The 23,868-nt window shown below is 57.5% G+C and overlaps 3 protein-coding genes across 24 annotated transcripts in view; 2 read left to right on the forward strand and 1 right to left on the reverse strand.

Annotated features, from left to right (window-relative positions):
• Positions 1–18,113, forward strand: PEX10 (peroxisomal biogenesis factor 10). Of its 11 annotated transcripts, XM_063715790.1 has the most exons (8): positions 1,505–1,688; positions 3,613–3,693; positions 5,207–5,613; positions 7,171–7,346; positions 7,447–7,582; positions 8,225–8,409; positions 8,837–9,000; positions 9,148–9,220. In XM_063715790.1, exons 1-6 carry the CDS (start codon positions 1,577–1,579, stop codon positions 8,291–8,293), a joined length of 981 nt encoding a protein of 326 aa, XP_063571860.1. In that variant the 5' UTR covers positions 1,505–1,576; the 3' UTR covers positions 8,294–8,409; positions 8,837–9,000; positions 9,148–9,220. The 11 variants fall into 11 exon arrangements, with proteins under 11 accessions (XP_002811639.4, XP_063571860.1, XP_063571857.1 ...); XM_063715787.1 differs by having other exon boundaries at positions 8,225–9,000; XM_063715786.1 differs by lacking the exon at positions 8,225–8,409.
• On the reverse strand, positions 8,594–22,088 carry RER1 (retention in endoplasmic reticulum sorting receptor 1; the record flags this gene model as incomplete). Its single annotated transcript, NM_001133208.1, is given in 7 exon segments — positions 8,594–11,002; positions 11,690–11,825; positions 12,933–13,011; positions 14,353–14,452; positions 16,630–16,734; positions 17,973–18,060; positions 21,955–22,088. Coding segments are annotated over 6 exon segments (591 nt in total). The 3' UTR covers positions 8,594–10,912.
• Positions 22,089–22,164: 76 nt separating this feature from the next.
• Positions 22,165–23,868, forward strand: part of MORN1 (MORN repeat containing 1) — a 63,938-nt gene continuing 62,234 nt past the window's right edge. For 2 of the 12 annotated variants that reach the window (XM_063715756.1, XM_009235818.3), the window contains exon 1: positions 22,167–22,455. In XM_063715756.1, coding sequence (XP_063571826.1) covers positions 22,380–22,455 — 76 coding nt within the window. In that variant the 5' untranslated portion in view covers positions 22,167–22,379. Of the gene's footprint in view, positions 22,456–22,697; positions 23,808–23,868 lie in introns of those variants that run through there. The other 10 variants (XM_054557362.1, XM_054557382.1, XM_002811594.4 and 7 more) reach the window with 9 other exon arrangements.

A 23,868-nucleotide genomic window follows, 5' to 3' on the forward strand; every position in this document is an offset into this window, starting at 1 on the left:
GGGCCAGAGCGGCATCTCAAACTGTTATCTAAGCATTGACCAAAACACATGATCACCTCAGCGGCTCCACATGGCGATGCCAGGCTGCCTGGTCCACGGATGAGGGATTCAGCCCAAGGTGCTCAACCCAATCAGAGGGCAGCCTCTGCGTCCAGGAGACACGGGTGCACCCGCGGGGTCAGAACTCCAAAGGGGCGCGGGGGAGCTGGGAGGTTCGGTAGCCAGAGGGCCTGCGGGGCCACCCAGGCCATGCCCCTTCCCTGTAAGAGGGGCCATTCCTGCAGGGTGCGGCTCTGGCTTTGTGACTGGGCTGTGCCAGTCTAGGGATGATCCCACAGCTGAGCTCCTGTAGATGGAAACAGAGGTGAGGCAAGGAACCGGAGGCCCGCCCCACTGAGGTCAGCGGGGCGCAGACGCCCCCTTGTCGTGCCCTGCCTTCCTCCTGCAATCCTGCAGGACTCTCCAGGGCCAAGTGCTGCCCTTGGGGCCAAAAAACAGGGCCTTCTCCTTCACCTGCCCTGCAGCCATTCAGGGATGTGCGGGGCATCTCCTGCCCTCCCTGGCCAGGTGGCCCCAGAGGCACAGGCCGCAGACACCGCGGGCGACCTGCGTGGGCCTCCAGTTCCCGCCCCAGCCCTTCCTGCCCCCAGCTCAGGGCAGGTCCAGCTGTGGCCAGCGGCTGGGGAAGGCTCTATCCCCTCCAGGTGTGCGGCCTTGGCAAGTGCTTCAGGCCTCCCTCCGCTCCTCCCCTGGGAGCAGAGGGGTCGGAGCGCCTGCGATGAGGTTCCCCAGAACACCTGCGGGGCTCAGGCCAGGCAGGGTGGAGGGTGGAGGGCCACCTTCCGCCCGTCCTGGAACCACGCGGCGGCCTCCCGGCTGCCCCCCACCCGCCAGGCCCTGCCTCCCGTGGGCACCAGGGGGGAGTCCACACCAAGCCGGCCGTGTGCTTTTCGCGCGGGATTACTGGGGAAGGCGGCTGCTCGGGGCCTGGAAGGTCCCGGGTCTCGCCTCGTGCCCCTCTGGCCCCCAAACGGACCGGCGCCCCGAAACTGGCCAACCCGCGCTGAGAGCCCGCGCAGCTCAGAGGGCGCGAGGGCGGGACCACAGCGGCCAGCGCTGGGAGCTCGGCTTCCCGGAGACCCAAGCGCAGGCCTCCGTCTCCCCAGCCGTAAATGGGCCCGCAGCGTCTCCACTCCGCAGCGCTGTCCCCAGTGGGAGGGCGGCCCGTGGACGTGCAGGGAGCAGAGCAGGGGCCCGGGGCAGCGCAGGACCCTGGGGGCGCCGCAGCCACGCGGCCGCGAGCCCATCCCACTGCCTCGCCAGCGCCCCTCGCGCGTGCCCCGCCCCCACCTCGGCTCGCTGCCCCGCCCCGCGCTGCGCTGGTTCGGACTCCAGCTCCGCTTCCGCCCGGGCCCTGGCCCTGGCCCCGCCTCCAGTCCCAGTCCGGCCCCGCCCCAGCACCTTGACGCAAAAGCCTGCGCCGTACGCAGAGACACGTCGTGCCGTCATCAGTTCTCGCCCTTGTGGGCGTGGGCGTGGCCAGCGTGGCATCTCCGGACCACCCGAACCCGCGGCCATGGCCCCGGCCGCCGCCAGCCCCCCGGAGGTGATCCGCGCGGCGCAGAAGGACGAGTACTACCGCGGTGGGCTGCGGAGCGCGGCGGGCAGCGCCCTGCACAGCCTGGCGGGTGAGGGCCGGGCGCGGCCGGACGTCCTCGCGAGCGGCCCAGGGGGTGTTGCCCCTCATGGAGGCGGAGTGTCTGCCGTGTGTGGTCACGGTCGCCTGGGCTCGTCCCATAACCTGGGACCTGGCAGTCTCCTTCGCCTGCCCTGCGGTCATTCAGGGATGTGCGGGGCACCTCCTCCCCTCCCTGGCCAGGTGGCCCCAGAGGCACAGGCCGCAGACACCGCGGGGGACCTGCGTGGGCCTCCAGTTCCCGCCCAAGCCCTTCCCGTCCCCAGCTCAGGGCAGGTCCAGCTGTGGCCAGCGGCTGGCGAAGACTCTGTCCCCTCCAGGTGTGAGGCCCTGGCAAGTGCTTCAAGCCTCCCTCCGACCCTCCCCTGTGAGCGGAGGGGTCAGAGCGCCCGCGGCGCGAACGCCTCATACCTCGGTCCCGTTCACACTGACCCCGGCCTTTCCTAGGCCTGAGCAGCAGCCCAGGCCCCTCGCCCTGCTGACCCCAGGATAGGCTCAGCCAGGCCCTGCCTGCCTCACCTGGCCGTGAGCTGAGTACAGAAGCCAGTGTACTCAATGAAGCAGCACCTGTCATCCCAGCAGTTTGGGAGGCGGAGGCGGGAGGATCGCTTGAGCCCAGGAGTTTGAGACCAGCCTGGGCAACATGGCAAGACCCCGTCTCTACAAAAAATCTGAAAATTAGCCGGATGTGGTGGCGGCATCTGTAATCCCAGCTCTTCAGGGGCTGAGGCAAGAGAATCGCCTGAGCCGGAGGGATGAGGCTGCAGTGAGCCATGATTATGCCACTGCACTCCAGCCTGGGCGACGGGGCCAGACCCCATCACCGATTAAAAAACGAAAAAAAAAAAGATGCCGGGTGTGGTGGCTCACGCCTGTAATCCCAGCACTTTGGGAGGCCGAGGCAGGCGGATCACTTGAGGTCAGGAGTTCGGGACCAGTCTACGCAACATGGTGAAACCCCATCTCCACTAAAAATACAAAAATTAGCTGGGCGTGGTGGCGTGTGCGTGTAATCCCAGCTACTTGGGAGGCTGGGACAGAATCACTTGAACCCGGGAGGCGGAGGTTGCAGTAAGCCAAGATCGCGCCACTGCACTCCAGTCTGGGCAACAGAGTGAGACTCCATCTCAAAAAAAAAAAAGCAACGCCATCAAGTCTTTGGGGGTGGGGCAGGCAGTTGTTAAACGCATCAACTCCCAGCAGAACGTTTCGTGGAGCAGTGGCACTAGAGCCCAGTGGTGGGGGTGTCGTGGCCGCAGGAACAGTGCCATGGGACAGGAAGAGCATGGCTAAATATCAGAGGACAGCCAGGCTCTGTGCCGGGAGGCCCATGGGTGTCAGGTGGGCAGCCATTGGTGGATTCTGAACAGGAGAGTGACATGATGAGAATTTTTTGTGTGTGTACTTATTTGTTTTACAATACACTTGGCACTTACCCCTGTGCCAGACACTGTGCCCGGTGTTTTACAGATATTGAATCTTCAAACATCCCTACAAGTAGGACTTATTACTCTTCTGATACATGAGCAAATTGAGATTCCAGAAAGACCTCACAGCCAGCAAGTTAGAGAGCTGCTATTTGATGCTAGACAGTTGGCCTCTGGCCTGTACTTTTACTACCCCAGACCATCTTTCCATGTGGCCCTCGTAGGCCCTAGAACAGTTGCTCAGGGGAATCCCAGAGCAAGAGATGAGCACAGGTGGGAGGTTCTTAGCAGACTGTCTGCAGCTCACGCTAAGGCAAGTCAAGGTGGTGCCTCCGGAGACAGAAGCAGAGAGGGAGGCCGGGGAGTGAGTGTTGGCTTCATGGAAGGGATGGGACTGGATCTGGGCCTAGACACCTGGGGGAGGACTGTGGTCCCTCATCCTCGGGATGCCCACCAGCTCCCCCGGACTAATACTGTTTCTCCTCTCAGGTGCGAGAAAGTGGCTGGAGTGGAGGAAGGAGGTTGAGCTGCTCTCAGATGTGGCCTACTTTGGCCTCACCACACTTGCAGGTAGAAGCTCCCACGGGACCTCAGAACTGAGGGCAGCCACACACACCAAGTCCGGGGACGGTGACCAGGGGGCTGCCAGGCAGTGTGAGAAGCTCCTGGAGTTGGCCCGGGTGAGGTTGCCTCAGGGAAGTGCAGGAGGTGCTGCTCCAAGGGAGGCGAGGCATCTGCTCCCAGCAGGGAGCCGACTTTTCCAGCCTTTGTGTGTCCCTGGGGACCTTTGTCTAAGACTTTACCCCGGGTGTCATTGAGACCCATTTCTCAGTGGCCAGCCCTGGTGGCACCAGTGAGTCACAGTGCTGAGCCATGTCATAGGGTGCAGTGCCTGTGTGACAGTGCCCTGCTGGAGCAGTGGCGGGTCTGTGGCCCAGGCTGGTCGCCACCCTGTAGAGGGAGTTGTTGACAGAGGCTCTCAGGCTCCCAACCCCAGCTCAGCATGTAGCAAGGACCACCGAGCGCCAGCCTGGTTCCCTATGAGGGGCTCGCCCCGGGCATCCTGCCGCCATGGAGAGTGTGCTCGGTGGGTGGGACACAGATGTGGCTGCGTCACAGAGCATCTTGGGAAGTGAGGGGCTCTCAGAGATAAAGTCCACGTCTTGGGGAAGAGCATTTTCCAGACCGGCAGAGCAAGCAGCCGGGAAAGGCCCTGAGAAGAACACGTCCTTGGCGGTTTGGGAGGATGACCCCGGGGGGCTCATGAGTTTTGTAAGCCCATAGCTTTCCCTGTGCGAGGCTTGGGGCATTGCAGGGACGTGGGCAGGGGAGAGGCTGACCACTAGCTAAGACCAGACCTCAGGGGACAAAGTTGGGCTCAGGGAGACTACAGAGGCTGTGACAGCCCCCCACGGGATGGTGGTGGTACAGAGCAGGGGCGGCAGCGAAGGGATGGAACACGCAGGGAAGGTGCATGCAGGGTGCCCCTTGGGCTTGACCTCAGGAACCGGAGGCCTGGCCTTGCCATCCACAGAGATGGGAACGGGGAGCAGGCTTTTCCAGGTGGGGGCGCTGGAAGCTGTCTTGGCAGGGGTGGAATTGGGGTGCTCATCTGAGGATACATGGCGATGTCAGGTAGGTGGCAGACCTGCATGGCTGGCACTCATGAGTCAGGTCCAGGCTGGGCATAAATCGGGTGGTGCCAGCTGTGTGGTTGGTGGAGAGCCATGGGACTGGATCCGAGTGCTTGGGCTGGGGGAGGTGGTGGGGACAGCTAGGGAGAAAGGGGAAGGAGCTGAGACTCTTGGGGAGAAGCCAGGAGAGGGAGGGACACTGGCCAGTCAAGGCCCCGGGAGCCGAGGGCAGCCATTGACCGGGCCTGTCATGTGCTGCCTGAGGTCACAGTGGGCTTTAGCGACAGAAGGTCATGTTGGCCTCAGCCAGCGTGGGGTGGCAGTCGGCTCAAGGGCGACAAGATGGGGCTGTTGACAGGAGCTAGCAGAGGGTTGGCTGGCAGGGGCGCCGGGAGCCTGTCCCCACGGCAGCAGTCTCAGGGTCCACATACCCATCCTCTTCCTTGCAGGCTACCAGACCCTGGGGGAGGAGTACGTCAGCATCATCCAGGTGGACCCATCTCAGACACATGTGCCCTCCTCGCTGCGCCGTGGCGTGCTGGTGACACTGCAGGCCATCCTGCCCTACCTGCTGGACAAGGCCCTGCTCCCCCTGGAGCAGGAGCTGCAGGCTGACTCCGACAGTGGGCGACCCTCGCAGGGGAGCCTGGTGCCAGGTGGGCGTGGCTGCTCAGGGGCGCGGCGCTGGATGCGTCACCACACGGCCACGCTGACTGAGCAGCAGAGGAGGGCGCTGCTACGGGCGGTCTTCGTCCTCAGACAGGGCCTCGCCTGCCTCCAGCGGCTACATGTTGCCTGGTTTTACATCCACGGTGTCTTCTATCACCTGGCCAAGAGGCTCACGGGGATCACGTACGTAAGTAGCAGGTGCTGAGGGCACAACCGCTTAGGCAGCCCTTGTCACCCCCACTGGACTTGGGTGCATGCACAGAGCTGGCCCTCCAGGACTCTCAGCCAACAGGGCTCTACATCCAGCATCTGTGTCAAGGCAGGAACCTAAATCCTCTGCTTGGAAAAAAAAGCAGATTTTGTTTAATTACACTTAGCTGAAAGATCCAAGGAAGTCCAGACCCTAAGTGTAGAATGAACTCCTGCTGCAGCCCCTCGTGGACACCAGGCCCTGCGCTCAGCTCTTTACTGACAGGGGGGGCCCCGGGTCACGCCTCACCACAGATCCCTGAACCTGGGCCCGTGACTGCCCATGTCACTGCTGTGGGGAACAAGCAGCTTCTCCCAGTGTGGGAGCATGGACTGCAGCCCCAGTCCCAGCCCCTCACCCCTCGCCCCTGCCTGGCCCAGCAGTCTGCCCCATCAGACGGCCATTCCCACCTTCTCCCCTCCACAGCCATCGGCACTTCTGCCCATCCTGACCCCCAGCTGACGCCCCTGCTTCCAGATTCAGCAACGAAGCCTCCCCCGTGGTCCCACCACCATGTCCACCTGCCACAGCGTTAGTCCCTGGCCCACTAGAGCCACTGCTGCATGAACTCCTTCCAGAACAGCCCTCTGAGGAACCCCCTTCCTTTTGTCCCTAGAGCTGCACTGGGCCCCTCAGCCTCTGCTTGCCAGGCGACCCCATCTCCACACACACCCTAAACAGGAGGCCACCGTGACCTCCTTGTCGCAGAGCCGGTGGTCAGGTCTTCGTCCTCAGCGTACCCAGCCTCACTCACGCGTATTTGATGTGGTTTCTTGCCCCATCCATGTTGGTGAGGGATTTGCTGAGCTGCTGTGACAGGGGCATGGAAATGGGGCTCAAACCAGATGGGAGGCTCCCGCTCTCCTAGGACAGCCAGGAAGTGGCTGGACACCCAGGGCCCACGCTGGCGGTGTGACCTGCCACCTCTATATGTGGTTTCCGGCCCTGGGCCGAGGCCATCTGGCTGTCTCCATTTCCCAGCCAGTGGAAAGGGACACGGGAAGCCGAGGGCAGCCAGCTGTCCTTCAGTGGCACAGCCAGAAGCTACCTGCGTCTCCAGCAGCAGGAGGGTGGGAGCAGTGTCCCTGGGGCCATGTGCCTTGCTACACTGGGGCTTCGGTCCCTGTAGCAGGGTAGCTGGGGGGCAGCGTCTGCAGCCCCGCATTTCTGCTCCCTGCCTCCTTTTCTGAGGTGGTCCCTGGACATCCCCACGTCCTCACCTGCTCTGCCAGCCTCATAGCTAAGACTCTCTGCACTGGTGATGCCAAGGCTGGTCTGGAGCTCAGGCCTCTCCGTCACGCTAGGCTACGAAGCAGGCACCTCAGACTCCCTGAACCTGCCCCCGGCTTGATTGTTTCTGCCGGGCACTCCCCGTGCCAGTGAGAGGCCTGGTTCTAACGTGCTCTGTGCCAACTGAACGTGTGACCCTCCCAGCAGGCCCTGAGGCCAGATCCCCTCAGGGTCCTGATGAGTGTGGCACCATCTGCCTTCCAGCTCCGTGTCCGCAGCCTGCCCGGAGAGGACCTGAGGGCCCGTGTTAGCTACAGGCTGCTGGGGGTGGTCTCGCTGCTGCACCTGGTGCTGTCCGTGGGGCTGCAGCTGTACGGTTTCAGGCAGCGGCAGCGAGCCAAGAAGGAGTGGAGGCTGCACCGCGGCTTGTCTCACCGCAGGTGCGTGCGGGGGCCACACATGGGGGCTGGGGGTGTCCTGGGCACTTCACAAGGACCTGTAAGGTGCACCCACCTTGACGCTCTGCCCCACCTTCCCCAGGGCCTCCTTGGAGGAGAGGGCCGTTTCCAGAAACCCCCTGTGCACCCTGTGCCTGGAGGAGCGCAGGCATCCAACAGCCACGCCCTGCGGCCACCTGTTCTGCTGGGAGTGCATCACCGCGTGGTGCAGCAGCAAGGTGAGCTGGGAGCCTACCAGGGTCCTGGGGTGGTCAGCGGCTGCGCCAGCAAGATGCACCTGGCCGCAGCAGAAGTGGGGAGTCTGGCTCTGAGCACCCTCCAGTTTGAGGGTACAGAGGTGGGCGTCTTTTTAAAGGCTCCCAGGTAGGTCAGATGTGGGTTCGTTGCAGGGGTTAAAGTTCCAAATTCACGTGTATTGAGGCTTTGCTGAACGCAGGTTGGGGTAGCGACCAGCCCTGAAAGGCCCCAAGCCTGCACCACGCACCCCAGCACGCCCCTCCTCCTGGGGTCCTCACCACACTTGGAAACCCTAGCACTGACTCACACCCACCGAAGATGCCGGCAGGGTGAGAGCAGCACGCTTTCCCAGGAGCTGGGCTTCCTGGGCTGTGTCACCTGCAGGAGTAGGAGGGAACCTCCCGGCCGAGCCCCACACCCCAAGCCCCACGCCCCCAGCCCCGCCCCAGCCCCCACTGGGACTCGGCCTTCTGAAAAAAGGCTGGCTTTCTTGGTCATTAGTTGAAGGAAATAACGTTTATGTTGTGTCATGGGCAGAGAACGTGGACAGGAAAAGAAATGCCGACGGGGATGGGCATGGCCCAGTGGCCCCAGCTGCTGTGACCCCCTTCTCCTCTCTGCAGGCGGAGTGTCCCCTCTGCCGGGAGAAATTCCCTCCCCAAAAGCTCATCTACCTTCGGCACTACCGCTGAGCCGGCGCCCGGGTGGGCCTGGACACAGATGACTTCTACAGGAGTCTCAACGCCAAGATTTAGTCTCAGGATTAACCTTGCTTGCACAGAAGTTAGAACACTCAGTTTTTTGTCATGTAAGATACTAACCCAGCCACCCCGGGAGAGAACAGAAAGCTGTCCCTGGGAGGGGCGCCTGAACCCAGAATATTTCCCTAACCCCAACGTGGTAGGACTCAGCCGCTTCTTCAGGAATTTCACTTATTTGGACAGGATTTTTAGGTTTCCCTCCCTTCCCCAAACCATACAGTTGAGAAGTAATTCAGAAGTAGGCCAGAAGACACTTTATTCATTTATATTGTGAGAAAATGGTTCCATCAGGCTTGTGTTAAGGCAATGGACTGAATGAGTGCGTGTTGAGTTGGGATGGGCTACGGGAGGCTGGCGGTTTGCTTCAGCCAGTGTGGTCGGAACAGCAGCCCCACGGCCCCCATCGGAGGCGGTGGTGCTCTCCCCGAGGGTAGCTGGGCAGAGCACATCCACCAGGACTTGATGACCACACAGGGGCAGAGAGAAACCAACCAAGGCCAGCACCTCTGTTGGAAGCATTTGGCACACACCTTCAATACACGTCAACGTTGCTTCCAGTTTTAGAAAATAGAAATCTGCATCTCAGCCTGAGACACACAGAGAGATCTCCTCCTGACCCAAACACACTCAAGAGCCAGGTACTGGGGGTCAGGGGGCTGCCAGGGGCGCCCGAGCCGTCTCCTGGGGGCCTGCTGGGCAGGTGACCTGCCGACCCACGGTAACTGCTGTGTTCAGCCCCTCAGCTCGGCCCCAGCCTATTTCCTGCCTCCATTTGACGTTTCCAGGTTTTCAAAACTGCATGTAACCTGTGCCAGAGACTTCGCCGTAGGCATCTTTAATAAACTAACTCCACCAAAACGTGGGTACGTTAATAACATGAGATGGAACTTGAGATTTCCTAAAGCGCAGTGTTGAAATGCCTCGAGGGTGTACACGACATTTCCCTGCTGACATAAAATGCCTGGCCAGCAGCACTGGCTTCCAGCAAAGACCCGCGCAAACCATGTCTTGCTGTTTGACTTAGGAATGAGGATGCCCCCGTATTCCTGGGTTAGTCAAGGTCAGCTTGCCAGAGATGGGGGAGGGCGGGGGGCCGTGACCCTCTAGACTGGGAGGATCACCAGGAAAGGCACTGGGGGCTGCAGCCAGGTGGGCAGATCTGCCGTGGCTCCATCCATCAGCACCCAGTCCTTTGATTCACTGTGCTCTGGCCAAGTGCATGCGACTTCCTGTCACATCTTAGGCCTGAGCGCTTATTAAGAAAACAGTATGAAAAATGACAAACACTACTGTCTGGAGTCTGAGAATCCCAAGTGTCTCAACACGGTACCAGAAGTACCACCTGGGAGCAGCACTTGCTATTTTGGGTCAGGGACACACAAGCTTGAATGTGGCCTCTTAAGAGAGGAGCTCGATGTCAGATATGCAAACACTGGCACAAGAAAATCCAGACACTAAGCATTCACCATGTCAATTCTAAGACAGGAAACACCGCCCAGAGTGAGGAGCCTGCGCAGCCCGGGGCCCAGGAGAAGAGGCCTTCACTAGCATCTCAGTGTCTCATCTGGGACCACAGCTGTGATGTTCTGCTGTGCAAAATGGGTTCACCTTTTGAAAAGGCCAGACAAAAGTTGGGCTTTCCTGTGTCCAGCAACTGCCATGTTTTAGATAGACTTTAGTAAAAGTGGAGGTAAAATCACTTGGTAAAATGTTGAGAGTATTTCTTTGCTCGCATCAAAAACGCTGACGTGCAAGTGGGTTCCGCCTCTCCCGCAGTGGGGGGCCGAGTGCTGAACCCACAAAGCCAGTCTGCTCCCTGCCAGCTTCGCTGCCCCTCATGGAGGGCTGCATGAGGACAGATTTAAATTAAAAACAAAACATCTTTACATATCAAAGAAATGTGTCAAAATAATCTCAAACAATTAAAATATAATATATATTTATAATTCCGGGCCCTCAAAAGCAATCATGGTAGTTAAGAACAAAGTTTCGAGTCATTAGGATAGAAGCCGACTTTAAACATCTCCAGTGAGATGCAATTAGGAAACTGGCATTAGAACCCCACACAGTTACTTGACAATCACCTTTAAAATGTTAAGTTCTTTCAGACACGCAGGAATCAGGCTAGATCATCCCTCGGGCTCTGTGGAGTGGCTGGCACCACCTGCGGCTGGTGGGGAAGGTGGCTGGCGGGGAGCGGCCCGTTTCTCCCTGGCAGGCCTCGCTCCTGCCTGCCCACCTGGCACGGGGGGGGACCGGCCACTCGCCCTTGCTCCCATGGGCTCCACCCGCCTGGCTTCCCGCCTGCAGCTGACTAGAATTCCATCCATGAGGAACAGTTGAACGTCACTGAAAAAGAAATCCATGCGATTTGGTTTAAGCGCCAGTTTCTTCAAGAACCTGATATTTCAGTTACAAATCATTGAAGCTCCTTTTTAAAAAGAAAATTTGACTCCCTCGTAATCAACTACTTTATGTGAAGAAAAAAGGCATTGTTAACAATGGCTCAAAACCGTTCTTGCAACATGTGAGGCAGCCTCAGTCCCGCTTCTAGCTGGCGAAGGCCTTGCCGGCATCCTCCTTGCCTCTGTACCTCCTTTTCCCATGTGTGAACGGGATGTACCGGTACTTAATCATGTGCTGGGGAGAGAAACACAGACTCAGTTACTGCACAACCGCTCTCCAATCAGTCACACTGTCCCCAAATCTGAGCGGCCAAAGGTCCCCCATCTTTTCTATACATCAGACAAGTGGAATTGGGGCCCCAGTGGCTCCTGCGTCCACATCAACACAGCAAGACCTTCCACAGCCCACGAGGCCTAGGTTTGAAACCCCATCAATCCCAGTGCTTCGTGAGCCTCCCGGGGAGGAAGGGCAAGGGGCATGTGAGGTGGCCCAGGGCTCTCTGCAGCCAACACCCCGAGCACAGAGTGAGGCCCGCAGCACGAAGGCCACACCGTCAAGGGCACAGTCCGCAGTCTCGGCTAACTTCCCCCTAACGCCCTCCTCCTTGGGCAGGCTGGCGCAGGGCGCTGGGCACCCTAAGAGGAGCCACTGGGACGCTGCACTCGCCGGGGCTCTCCGGCTCAGCTTCCACAAAGCTTCCAAGAGCCCGCCCGCTCCAACAGCTGCGCTCTCCATTTAGTTAGCCGGCTGTGCCGGGGAACGGAGCAGTGTCCTCGTCACACACAAGACGGTGCCACTTAGCTCCACATTCACACCAGGCAGACTCTGCCACCACCCACCACAGACCAGCACAGCTCCCCCAATGCTGCAGGTGACAGGACAGCGATTGCGGCCGGCATGGCGGCAGCGCCTCTGCTTTACCTTGATTTGCCTCTTCATCGTGATACAGAAGAGCATGATGAAGTACATCACCAGAATCGGCCAGAACACCGGGACGTTGAAAGCGTCGAAGAAAGTACAGACCATAGCCACAAGGATGCCCTTGGTAGCCGCATGCCTTCAAGTGGGGAGAGAAGGTTAGCGCCGCATCTGCAGCCAGCACCGGGCACCTGCCGGCCGCCTCCAGCCTTGCAGCTGCACCAACCGTCCCCGCAAACAGAAGCATCCCTGTGGAAAGGAGGGGTCTACCCTGGGCACAGCAGCAGCAGGACCCTTTGCATGTAGCTCACAGACATGTACTGCCCTAACCACAGAGACATCCTTCTCTTACTCCCTTGAAAGATACAATTCTTCTTAAAATTACACAAAGTATAAAGCATCAGTACTGAGGCTGGGGGCCCCATGCCTGCTGCCTGGGCCTGCGATCTGGAGAGAAACCCAGGCTGTCTTGTGGACCATCCAGGGCCTTCACCTTGTCACTGTGGCATGGCCACCAGTGCTCCCTCCCGTCCCAGCGCATGGCCAACAGATGCCACTGCCCTGGAGGCTCAGCTCTCCCTTCCTAGTCCAAGCTTCTGGTGGCTTCCAGGGCCCCTGATCTTTCTGCGCCACACTCCATCTGGGGCTGCAAAGTCAAGGCGTGGAGCCCCACGAGCTCAGCAGGCTCCTTCAGTTTACTGATCCAACAGACTTGGGTTCCTCCTGTGCCCCCAGAGTGGGGTATGAGGGACAGGACAAACGGATGCACAGAGCTCCCATCCCTGACGGCTACGCCACCCACCTCTGCCTACCCGTGCAGACACGGACACCTCGGCTCAAACCCCTCTCAAAAATAACTCCAGGAGAAGGCTAGTCCCCCTCTGCCAGCCAAAAGGAGCCACAGGGCTGGGGATGGGAGAGAGGAAGGAGGAAGGAGGGAGGAGGAGGGAGGACGGAGACTGGCTGCAGGGCTTGCCCTCCCCAGGCCATGACCACAGGAGCCGGTGCGCACTCCATCCCAGACTCAGCCTTTCTGCCAGCCTCCAGGGCGCTGGTGCTGACTTGAAACCAAGAGAACGCGGCAAGGTAGTGAGTGGCCTTCTACAGAGAGCCCCTGTGATTCCCCGTGCCCAAACCAGCACAGCAGTCATCCTTCAGGTGACTTGAACAAAAATCAGTGTAGTCTCAGTCTCAGCTGCCCTTGAGCACACTTCTCCTTCTCAAATACCGTGAAGAAGTAGCTCACCAAAATTTAAACTCTGGAAGCCTTCGAATGAAGGGACGGAATTCCTCATTCTGTTTGGTGGGTAGCGAAGGACCGTCATCTGCAAGGCAGAGCAACCATCAGGGAGGGCACCTCTTTTCATCCCCATCACAGTTCTACCTTTTCCCCTCAAGGCTTTGGACTAGCAGGCCTCACAAATCTAAACCGAGATTCATGTCGTTTAACCAAAGAGAAAACGGGTCTGTGGTCAACTGACACATCCAATTCACTGCTTTCAGAAGGTGCTATCAGAATGTTTTTAGACTTCCATATGTTTTCAATGCATGAAGAATTCAACCACATATAAACATCCAGGAACCCGTCAGCTGCGCCACGTAAAGGCACAGAAGAAAACAAAGGCAAATTAACATAAAAAGCAAGCGGCAGAGAACAGGGCGGGGCTGAGGATGCGCTGACCGTGGAACCCGGGCACCAGGCCTGTCCCACCAGCAGCTGCGCCAAGCCCACTCTCACCCCACCTCCCCCACTAGGACGGGTGCCGCTCCCCATTTACAGATGGGAAAACTGAGGCCTACAGGAAAGGGGCTCTTTGTTATTTTCTAGTCTCCTCCAAACAGCAACAACAGAGAGGGGCTGTGTTCCCTGCAATCTTTTCATCACATATCCTACACAGAAGACTCACAGGCTTCTGGCCACACAGTGAGAGCATACCCTACTCCCTGAGAGCAGGTTACCCCAGAACGAGGAGGGTCCTGGCAGGGAGCTGCGTGTGGGTTTTCCCTCAATGGCCACGACGTCCTGGAATGCAGTTGTTTGTTCCTCGCCTGGGGCTGGCCAGTCAGCCGTGAACTCAGGGCCCCTACCTGGTCCAGGCAGGCCCAGGAGGGCCCAGGAGCAGCGTGAGTCTTCCAAGAGTGGAGCACGAAGCACCAGTAACACTTCAGCTCACAGCTCCTCAGAAACCAGAGAGGCCGCCCAAAGCCTGACCCGACCCGATGTTGGCATTAGGGTCCGGCGGTCTCTGTGCACCACAGTGAGCTGCCTGTGGAACCTCTGGCTACGGAAAAAGGTAACCTCGTCATGGCTGCCTCCGCTGATTCTGAGAGGGACCACTGACTGGGGTGGGACGGGTGCCGGAGTCGGACCGTCCGCCTCAGACCCCTACTGTCTGTGGTGCCATGTGACCTCGAACACGTTACCTAACCCTGTACGCCTCAGTTTCCTCATCTGCAAAGTGGGAAAACAGAATGAACACCCACTTCGTGGCTGTCAGGAGGGTTTGAAGAGTCATTCTACAAATGTATCCTGATCACCCAACGTTACAAGTACATTTCAACCCCAAGAGAAGAGTCTCGGGTGTTTCCAGAGAACCCTGGGCAATCCCATCAGAAAAGAAAGGCCCAACCTGCCCACACAGCCCAGTGCACAGCCGCTACACTACCTGAGTCTTCCATTAAGGAAGGATCCACTTTGGGAGAAAGAAAAGCTATGAAGAGATTTAGATGGTAGATCCCCAAGGCGTAGGTCACAATGTACCAACCCTGAAAGAGAAGGAAAGAGAGTCAGTGGTGCACTCTGACCGTCCATCAGCCTGAGCCAGTTCACGTTTGCACTCCGGTTCACTCTCAACTCTGTTTTAACTGATCTAACTTTGTTTTAACACACAAAACTTACTTATAGCAAGGACAAGGAAATACAGTGAAATCCCATGATAACAATTTATCTCAAATTATACTCTGTGGGAACAGAGACAAAGTGGACAAGCAAGGGCCCAAATGAGCAAAGCTCTTCAAGGATCCAGTTAGACACATGTGATCCCTGAAGCCACAGACACCCCACAAGGAGCACAGCAGAAAAGGAGGCTTTTCTCAAGAAGCACATGCTCAAGCTACACCACAGGCTCGGGTGGCCCGGGCACCTGAGCCATGCTGGCCCAGAGCCCCACCCAAGAGCAGCTTCATCAGAAGACAGACTCTCAACTGTGATGAGATTCTGAGCGATGCTGGCCCAGAGCCCCCACCAGGAGCAGCTTCATCAGAAACAGCAGACAGACTCTGAACTGTGACTGGAGGCGTACTGGCTGATGTTCCTCCAACAGACAATTCACATTGCCAAAAACACTCTGCCAGAAGGGTTAAACCTTTGCCCAGAAGAAATCCACAACTGGGAAATCCAGAAAAGTGTGCTTATGCCAAGCCTTCCTCAAGAGATGAAAAGTGGGGAGAATTTTGGCAAGATGCCTGAGTGCAGCACACTTATTTGCAACTAATTCATTTTTAAAATGATTAAGCATATCCTGTTAGAAGCCAGAACCGCATTCTCAATTTCAAAAGCCTTAAATTTCTCAGTCGGGTGTGGTGGTTCATGCTTGCAATCCCAGCACTTTGGGAGGCCAAGGCGGGTGGATCACCTGAGGTCAGGAGTTCAAGACCAGCCTGGCCAACGTGGTAAAACCTCGTCTCTACTAAAAATACAAAAATTAGCCAGGTGTGGTGGCACACGCCTGTGATCCCAGCTGCTCGGGAAGCTGAGGTAAGAGAATCACTTGAACCCGGGAGGTGGAGGTTGCAGTGAGCCGAGATCACACCACTGCACTCCAGCCTGGGCGACAGAGTGAGACCCCGTCTCAAAACAATAAATAAAATATAAATGCTTTAACTTTCTCATGCAAACAAGAAGTCTTTCTGCCTAAAAGCTTTTCCAGTCAGATGGCTAAACACTAGATGTGAGGGTTAACTGGATGTCTGTGTATCCATCTTCGTGCTGCAGGGCCACACCTGAAGGGACGTCAAATGAGGCACGAGCTTGGTTTAGAACACAGTAAAACTACCTGTGGGTGCTGCACTCTTCCCGCCCCCTTCTCCTGCCTAAAGTCCCTGATTCAAGATTTCTAGGTCATTCTTTCCATCAGAGAATGGACCGAGTTCCAATTTAAAAACAAAAATAAATAAATAAATTAAGGTGTGTGCTTTAAACAAGAAAGTATCTTCCACAGTCCCCAGAGGAGAAAATAGCCCAGACAAGCCTTTCAACATGCCCTGCTCTGCACATAAGATAAGTAACCTCCTCTAAAGACCGACAAAGAATTCCCATCTTACAGGTTTGCTCCTAGAAACCCCGTGTTTACCAGCAAGTAAAGGAGCACCCAGGTGAAGTCTGAGACGACATCGGCTGACCTAGGGGTGCCCGAAAACACACGAAGGAAACCCTCGAGACCCCCTTTGGTCACTGTCTCTCTTACTTGACTCGGCGTCTCAACCTGCACTGTGCTCTTTGGCCTCACACAAGGGAGAACTCGGGAAAGGCTACATAAACCCCTTTGGACGCCAAATCATTCATGACACCCAAGGTATGGACTCTTCACCCGAGGAATGAGGCAGCCACAGAGCACCACCTTGTCCTGAGCATCGTGCAGCAGGGTCGCAGGGACACCAGCGGCTCCGCTGTCCAGGCCTGGACGTGCCCAGGGCAGGGCCAGGCTGGGCTCAGGACGGCCTGGGTATACTGAGAAGCCTGGCGAGGGGACGCCGGGTGAATCATAAACAACCCTGTGTGTTGAAGACAGTCACTGAGATCTTTCTGACATTTGGCATTTAGCTGAAAATTGATTACTAGAGACCATTTCCTGCAAGACAAACTGGATCAACAACATCCCCACGAACACCACGTCCAGGTAACGTGGACAGAGCCAAGTCTCGTCACTTCAGCCCACACCTACCTGCAGCAGGTAAACTCGAATCATGTAGACAAAGCTCAGGCCCAGTGTCACGACCCATCGCACAGCCGTGTAGGGTGTGGACTTGTCTAGCCAGGACTGATAAATCTAGAAAGACAAAAGTCCAAAAGCATGAAGCAGGTCCTGTAACGTCTGTACTGACCCTGCCACAAAATGTACCTTCTGCTAGGGTTGGCTTTCAATTTTTAAAAAAGCTAAAAGAGTGAGTTAAAATAGCAAGAGATCATCTATGTATCAGCACAAAGAAGTGACTACAATTAATCCAAAGTTTATTTTCAATAACTCCTGAAGCAGGTTCATCTCTTAAGCAAGACTATTACAAAACAATCTCCTAGGAGACTGTGACATTGTGCTGGCCCGAAGGACTCACTATGGGGAAGACCCAGCCTCACCCCAGAGAGGACTGTGCATCTCAAAGTCCCCACCCTACAGCACAGCCCTCATCGTCACATCTCAAGTCAGCTCCCCCATCTGCTGCAGCCAGCAGCCAGCCTTGCCCCGCTCCCAGGCCCACTGGCCACAGCCTGAGCCCCAGCAGCTACACCCGCATGTGTGTGCATCCAGGCGGCTGTGGACATGACTGAGGGAGCCCTTAGTTTTATGTATTTATTTTTACAAATATACGTATGTATGGTTTTTTAATTTTGAAATTTAATTTTCAAATTGTGAGAAATTTCCAAATTCACAAAAGTAAAGATTATAGAAGCCTACATATGCCCATCACCCAACTTCATTAATCGCCAATCACTTTTCATATGTGATTTAATTAAGAAGGTGATGAATTTTTATTTGAGCTGGATCCTCAGCACCTGGAACTGCCGGTGACTCAAGCTTTTCCTGAGACTGAGGTTCAGACTCCACTGTTCAAAGGCAGCTCTAGGCCCCTCACTCACCAAGCAATGCACACGCAGCCCACACAAGAGCCTCTCACCCTCAGGGGCAGAACCGCCGAGCTGACACGGGGCAGGTGGGGCTACCAGCACCGGGGACGTGGGTGGCTGGGAGAGGGACAGCAAGAGCAGAACGGCAGCCACGGCCGCGTCTGTCCTGCTTGGGAGCTGAGACTGGGTTTTATATTTTTAAAGGTTGGTAAAAGGAAAACAGAAACAGAAAACGCATATGTGACAGACCACGTGTGGCCCCAGAGCCCGATCTCTCCACAGCTGGCCCTTCACAGTAAAGAGAACGCTGTCTTCAGGAAGTTTGAGCCTGAGGCGAAGTAACTTCTCCATCAGGAACACCAGCAAACAGATCCTCCCGGAAAATGCTGGGAGTCCAGTTTCTTTTTCAAATATTTACACTCATCTACTAAAAAACCCACCAACCTGTCCAAGTCTTGTGAAAAATCTGTACACCACCGAAGGTTTCCCATGGACGGACTCTCCCACACTGTCCCCTTCAGACATTCTGTAACTGGGAGAAAAACACAAAATACTTTTCAATAAAAAGCATTCATGGGTGTGAAATCTTGGCCCTATTTTCACCAACACTGTCAAGTAGGTTTCTTCAACATTCAGTATTTTGTCCATTCGTGTTTTTACCATGAATTGTTCGGGAAAAAGTAGCAGGTACACAGGCTTCCGTGGAGAGGAAGGGCAGCATGAGACACATGGGCCCAGGAGCACAGGCCGCGTTTTCATTCCCACTCCGGCACCTCAGTCACCTGCGTGGGCGGCACCGTCCACCCCACTGGCCCCAGGAGCAGCCTTGCTGGCCATGGGGTCCACTGGCTGGTCCATGGCACGTGGCACTGCACGTCCTCCCTCCAAAGACCGCTTCCTCTGTGGATCCCTCAGGGTTCCCCCGCCCAGGCACCCTGTCTGCTCCACGCCCTGTCCTGGGTCTCTGGTCTGGCAGGAACAGGAGGGGTTCTGTCCTCTCAGGGCCAGGTCCTCCACCCCATGAACAGGAAAATGTTATCTACAACTCTCAGGTAGTCCATCCATCTGCGTCCCAGTTTCTTATCTGGCAAGCAGAGGTAACGTATCTGCTCCTATTTCAACACACTGCTGTGATGCCATGAGGAATTCACCTGAGAACCCAGGTGCCAGAGGTCACATTGTTTACCCACTTAATTCCCGGATGCTCAAGTGAAGGGCATCATGACCCCCATTTCACCAAGTCTCAAACAGTGGAAGCCACGTGTCCAAGGTCCCGCCACAGCCCTGCTTCTGGGCAGGCCAAGCCAAGCCTGACTGCCACCTGGCTCCTCAGCTGAGCACACCACCACCCCACTCCTGAGATGAGACGGCGTCAGGACCTGCCGCTCTTCGGGAAAGCGCAGCTGAGTACCCAGGGCCTGCCGGTTGTCATTCCTACTTTAAAGATGAGATTGCCTCCTGGCCCCTGAGCTAGAGAAGATGCCAGGGGCGACGTTCACCTCCCCCACCACCCCCGATCTGCTCCCTTGGCAGGGCAGTGAGGAGAAACAGACTCTGGTCTCAAGTTTGGCTTCAAGTCCCACCTGTGCTAAGCGGCTGTGAGGCCTTCAGCAAACCCTCTGAGCACACAGCCGGCCTCAGTGTCCTCATCTGTGAAATGGGGCTCTAAGAAATACCAGACACGAAAGCAAAGACATCCTTCCTCAGCAACCCTTGGGGTCAGTCTTATCGTTCTCATTTACAGATAAGAAAACTGAGGCTCACAAAGACTAAAGAGTTGCCCTGGCCCATCAGCATGTTCGCAGTGGGCAGGAGCCAGAACCTGCACCTTCCTGAAACCAATGCTTTTCCAGTCCCATCCTCACTGTGAGCACTGGGGAAATCTTCCCTTCAGGTGGAAGGCAGCAGGTGGCCAGACGCAATCCCACCCTCAAGTGCCTTGGCTCTCCCATCACAACTGATGCGCTGAAGTGATCCAGGCAGCTCCCTCCACATCATCAAGTCTGTGCAGACCGTGGCTCCGTGACACCATTCCTGGATCCTCTGTGTGGAGTGCCAGGCTGGCTCAAGGAGACCGAGGGGCCCTTTGGTCTCGCAGAGCCGTGTAAACCAGACACAGAGGAGGAGCACCTTTACTCTCCACTGAAAGAACTCCATGTTTAAATAGAGGCTACACTAAAATGCGCCACCTGGAATGGCCACCCTATTTAGGCCAAAGCCGGGCTACCTGAAAGCCACCCGTCACATTGTTCATCCTATAGCTCCTTGTAAGTTTCCCCCTATTTTACTCAGACTGTTTCCCATTAAAGCACTTTTACTTGACTGGAGGTGATGAGATTAATGTCAGAGAGAAAATACCCGGCTCTCCCACCAAAGGGTGTTCTCTAGGCAAAGCTCAGAACTTCTCACTCTCCAACTGAACATGTAGAAAACCTACTCAAAATGCCATCAGCCAATTCTGCTTGTCTGACACACACAACACGTACACCAAACACACACGTATACCAAACACAGCTTGCACCCTGACTGAACGCATTGCCAGGAATAGCCTGAGGCAGGGCAGCAGGAGCAAGAACGTGAACTTTGGACTCCAACGGCCTGCTTTCAGATGCTGGCTCTACCACTCTCTGCCAGTGTGACCAGGACAGGCTATTCCAGGATGCCTCAGGTTCCAGTCTGTGAAATGGGACAACAGTACCTCTCATGCCTTCTCCACGAGGCTCTCGTGAGGAATCAGTGGGCAGCCCATGGAGCACCCTTGGAGCTGGGCAAGGCAGTGCCAGCCCTGTTCCCGGATCAGGGCCAGCCCTCGCAGCAGCTGCCCCCACTGCAGTCCTCTTCTCCGCTCATTTGAAGGCCACCTCCTCTTCAGAGGCCTCCGTTACCGCCCACACTGACCCCCAGTCCCTTACATGACATCACCCTGTTTTTATTTTGTGTACAACTGTTTCCTGATACTTTTCTGGTTTACTTCTCAATTTTCTCCTGCCAGAATGAAGCTCCTTGAGGTGTCCCCTGTCTGGTTCGGGGCTGGACCCTGCCACCTGGAAGTCCATTACATAGTAGACAGCCCATCAATTACCTGTTGAAGGTGACTGCTTTATGCCTGGTCACAAACAAAACAGAAAGGGAGATAAAACCAGTCCAAGGAGAGACCATGAGGACGTGCCAGAAAATGTAAGACTCTCTATGTGCCTTGTTCCAGGCCCGTCACATTCATCCACATCTGTGGTCCATCACTATGCGCGTGGAAAGGATGAAGTCCTCTGCCTGGAGTCCAGGAGCACTGAAGTCTGGGATGAAGTCCTCCGCCTGGCGTCCGGGAGAACTGACAGTCTGGCTCCCACCTTTCTCTTCACGTCCCCATCCCGAATTCCTCCGGGACTAAGAAAGCCCCCAGCTGCCGTGCACCAAGCTTCACGCCTCTGGTGTTGTTCAGTCCTCTGAAATGCCCTCCCAGACCCCGTCTCTTCCTTCTTCCCAAGGCCACATTCCAGCCTGGGCTCCCCCTTCCTCTGGGCCTGACCGTCTTACATCTCCACCTGGCTCTGACACACTGTAACTGCCGTCGCCGACACCTCAGGCATACGGCAGAAGCCGTGTGAGACTCTGAATTACTGAGAACCCTTTATCCACTTACGGGGATAACTGCATCTTCCTGGAAAATGTCAACTCAACTAAAAATAAAGTGCTTCCAGGCCTAGCGGCCAGTCTCTACTCTTCATAAAGGGAAAAGAGCGAAAGCCCACTGAAGGTACTTAGGCTGAAAGCAGCCCTCTGTGCTGTTAAGACACCTGGCAGAGAAACGAACGATAACTTTATCAGTGGGGCCACAGACCAGCACTAAGTCAGCCTGGAGAATTTATGATTTTATTGCCTATTTAGAATACGATCAAAACCGATGTAACTAGTTTCCCTTCAGCCCGTCAGTAACGCCTTCACCCCAGAGCTTAACACTAAATCCTACAGATAAGCGCTGACCTGGACGCAGAATGGGGAGAGAGCACATTACTCTCGAATACGGCCCAACTCGCAGCGCTGTGGGGGCAGCGACTACCCGCTTCCCCCAGATGCCCAGCAGGGGAAGCGGACGAGACGCGGCCCGGGTGGCTCGAGGGCTGCAGCCCCCACCCGGCCCCTCTCCCGCTCCCCCGACCCTCGCAGGCCCCAGGGCTCGGCCGGCACCTCCAGGCCCCTCTCCGCCGCACCCCCCAGCACCCCGTCCCGGGACCGGCCCCGAGGCGCGACCCGTACCCCTCAGGGCCGCGAGTCGGCAACACGGTCCCCGCGGCCACCCGGGCCCCGACGGCCCTCCCCGCCCGGCCCTCAGCGCGGCCCCGCCCGCCCGCCCGCGGCCTTGACAGCCCGGAAGGAGTGGAGGCGGCGCTGCCCGGCCGTTCCCGCGCCATGCAGCCCTTCCTGGCACCTCGCAGCTCCGCTACGACCGAGCCGCGGTCTCCCTCACGGCCGCGGGAAGGAGGACGGCGGGGCAGGTGCGGCCGCAGGCGCTGCGCTCCGGCTCCGGGAAGCTGCAGCGAGCACTTCCGCTCCGTCCTCCGCGGCGCCGCCTCCAGGGCCCCCAAGATGGCGCGAGGGCGGGGCCAAGGGCTCCAACCATTTCCGCTTCCGGCGCAGACGCGCAGGCCGTTGGCGGGCGGGCCTCTCGGCGGAAGAGACGACAGCGGCGGAAACGCGCACAGGCGCAGCTGCGTCCTCTGGCTCCGGGCCCGGCTAGCTTCGCTCCAGAGATTGCGCGGGCTCAGGGACTGGGCCCGTGGCCACACCCCCCTTGCGACAAAGACCAATGGAAGCGGGCGTTGCTGGTCGCTAAGGGAAACCGCCGGCGGCAAGATGGCGGCGGCTAGCAAGGGCACCCCGAGCTCCCGCGGGCCGCGCCGGGACCCGCCGAGGCGGCCGCCCCGGGACGGTAACGATTGCGGGCTACGGGGCAGGTCAACGGCTGTCCTGGGCTCCGTTCGGGGTGCGATCGTTCTACGCCCTCGACCCCCAAATGCTCACCTCGGAAAGTAGAGGTCCAGGTGCCGCGGCGGAGCCAGGGCCGCCCCCGCGTCCCCCACTCCCACAGGACTCGCCGTGCGCCTCCTCGGGCCCGGCTCGCACCCTTCCCCGAGCCCTCCTCCCGCAGCAGGCCAAGCCCTGCAGGGGGTCGCCCCCCGCGGGCTCCTAGCAGGGAAGACCGGGTTCCGGCCGCAGACTCACAGCCAGCGGGACCTGGGGTTGCCATGGGGATCCCGAAGCCCAGGACGTGGGGCGAGGGCAGGCTCAGGAGTAGCACCAAGCCTCCTGACTTCCTGGCCGGTGCTGTCCAGAAACGCTAGGACGCGTTTCAAAAAAGCAGTTTTTGTCTGTACTCCCAGCACTTTGGGAGGCCGAGGCGGGTGGATCACCTGAGGTCAGGAGTTCGAGACCAGTGTGGCCAACATGGCGAAACCCCGTCTCTACTAAAAAATACAAAAATTGGCCGGGCTTGGTGCCTCCTGTAGTTCCAGCTACTCGGGAGGCTGAGGCAGGAGAATCGCTTGAACCCAGGAAGCGGAGGTTGCAGTGAGCCGAGATCGCGCCACTGCACCCCAGCCTGGGCGGCAGAGCAAGACTCAGTCTCAAAAGAAAAAAAAAAAAAGAGCAGGTTTTGATAGGAGCTGTTTCTAGAATCAAATAAACGGGTGTGGAATAAACTCAGAGCTAACACTAGTATCTTCAGGTAGAACCTGACCCTGATTTGGGACAGATACAGTAGCCTGTGGTAACCCCCTGCCCTCCTCCCCGACATTCTCCCATAAACCCTGCCCCCAAGATGTGCCTGAGGAACTGGTGGGGAGGGAGCCCTGCCCATTCCAGGAACTGCAGGAGTTGGCGGGTGGCACACCCAGCAACTGGGAGGAGATGAAGCCGGCCAGGCCGTCCTTGGGTATGAGTGTGGATTTTCTCCCCAGGGATAGGAGGCCACTGAAGGGCCACAGCAGGGGATGGGAGAGTCTGCTCCTCCCCTGTGTGCCTCACTGACACTGCCGTTCTGCCGTCCCCTGGCTCACTCATCTCCTGCAACAAGGCTCCCAACCTGCCCCTCACCACCTCCCGAGCACCTCTGGTCTCTCAAGGACCTGCACTTGTTTCAAGCCAGCCCTCCTCTCACTGGGCCTGTCATCTCTGCACCAAGTAGGTCCTCATCCTTGTCACATAAACAAATGAGCAAATGGATGGCCCAACAGTCGACAGGAGAGCTCATGAGCCCCACAGGTCGCCTCTGGTCTGCTGAAGGTGACGTGTACCAACCCCTTGAAGGCCCTCAAGGGAGCTGCACTCCCTCCTTCAGCACGGG

Source organism: Pongo abelii, chromosome 1 (genome assembly GCF_028885655.2).
Source record: "Pongo abelii isolate AG06213 chromosome 1, NHGRI_mPonAbe1-v2.0_pri, whole genome shotgun sequence".
NCBI classification, from domain to species: domain Eukaryota; kingdom Metazoa; phylum Chordata; class Mammalia; order Primates; family Hominidae; genus Pongo; species Pongo abelii.

Excerpts from the sequence above, each read along its gene's own strand:
- PEX10 (XM_002811593.6), top strand. The coding sequence starts at position 779 with ATGAGGTTCCCCAGAACACCTGCGGGGCTCAGGCCAGGCAGGGTGGAG. Across the intron at positions 1,689-3,612 it reads CGCCCTGCACAGCCTGGCGG|GTGCGAGAAAGTGGCTGGAG; the intron begins GTGAGGGCCGGG and ends TTCTCCTCTCAG. Across the intron at positions 3,694-5,206 it reads TGGCCTCACCACACTTGCAG|GCTACCAGACCCTGGGGGAG; the intron begins GTAGAAGCTCCC and ends TCTTCCTTGCAG.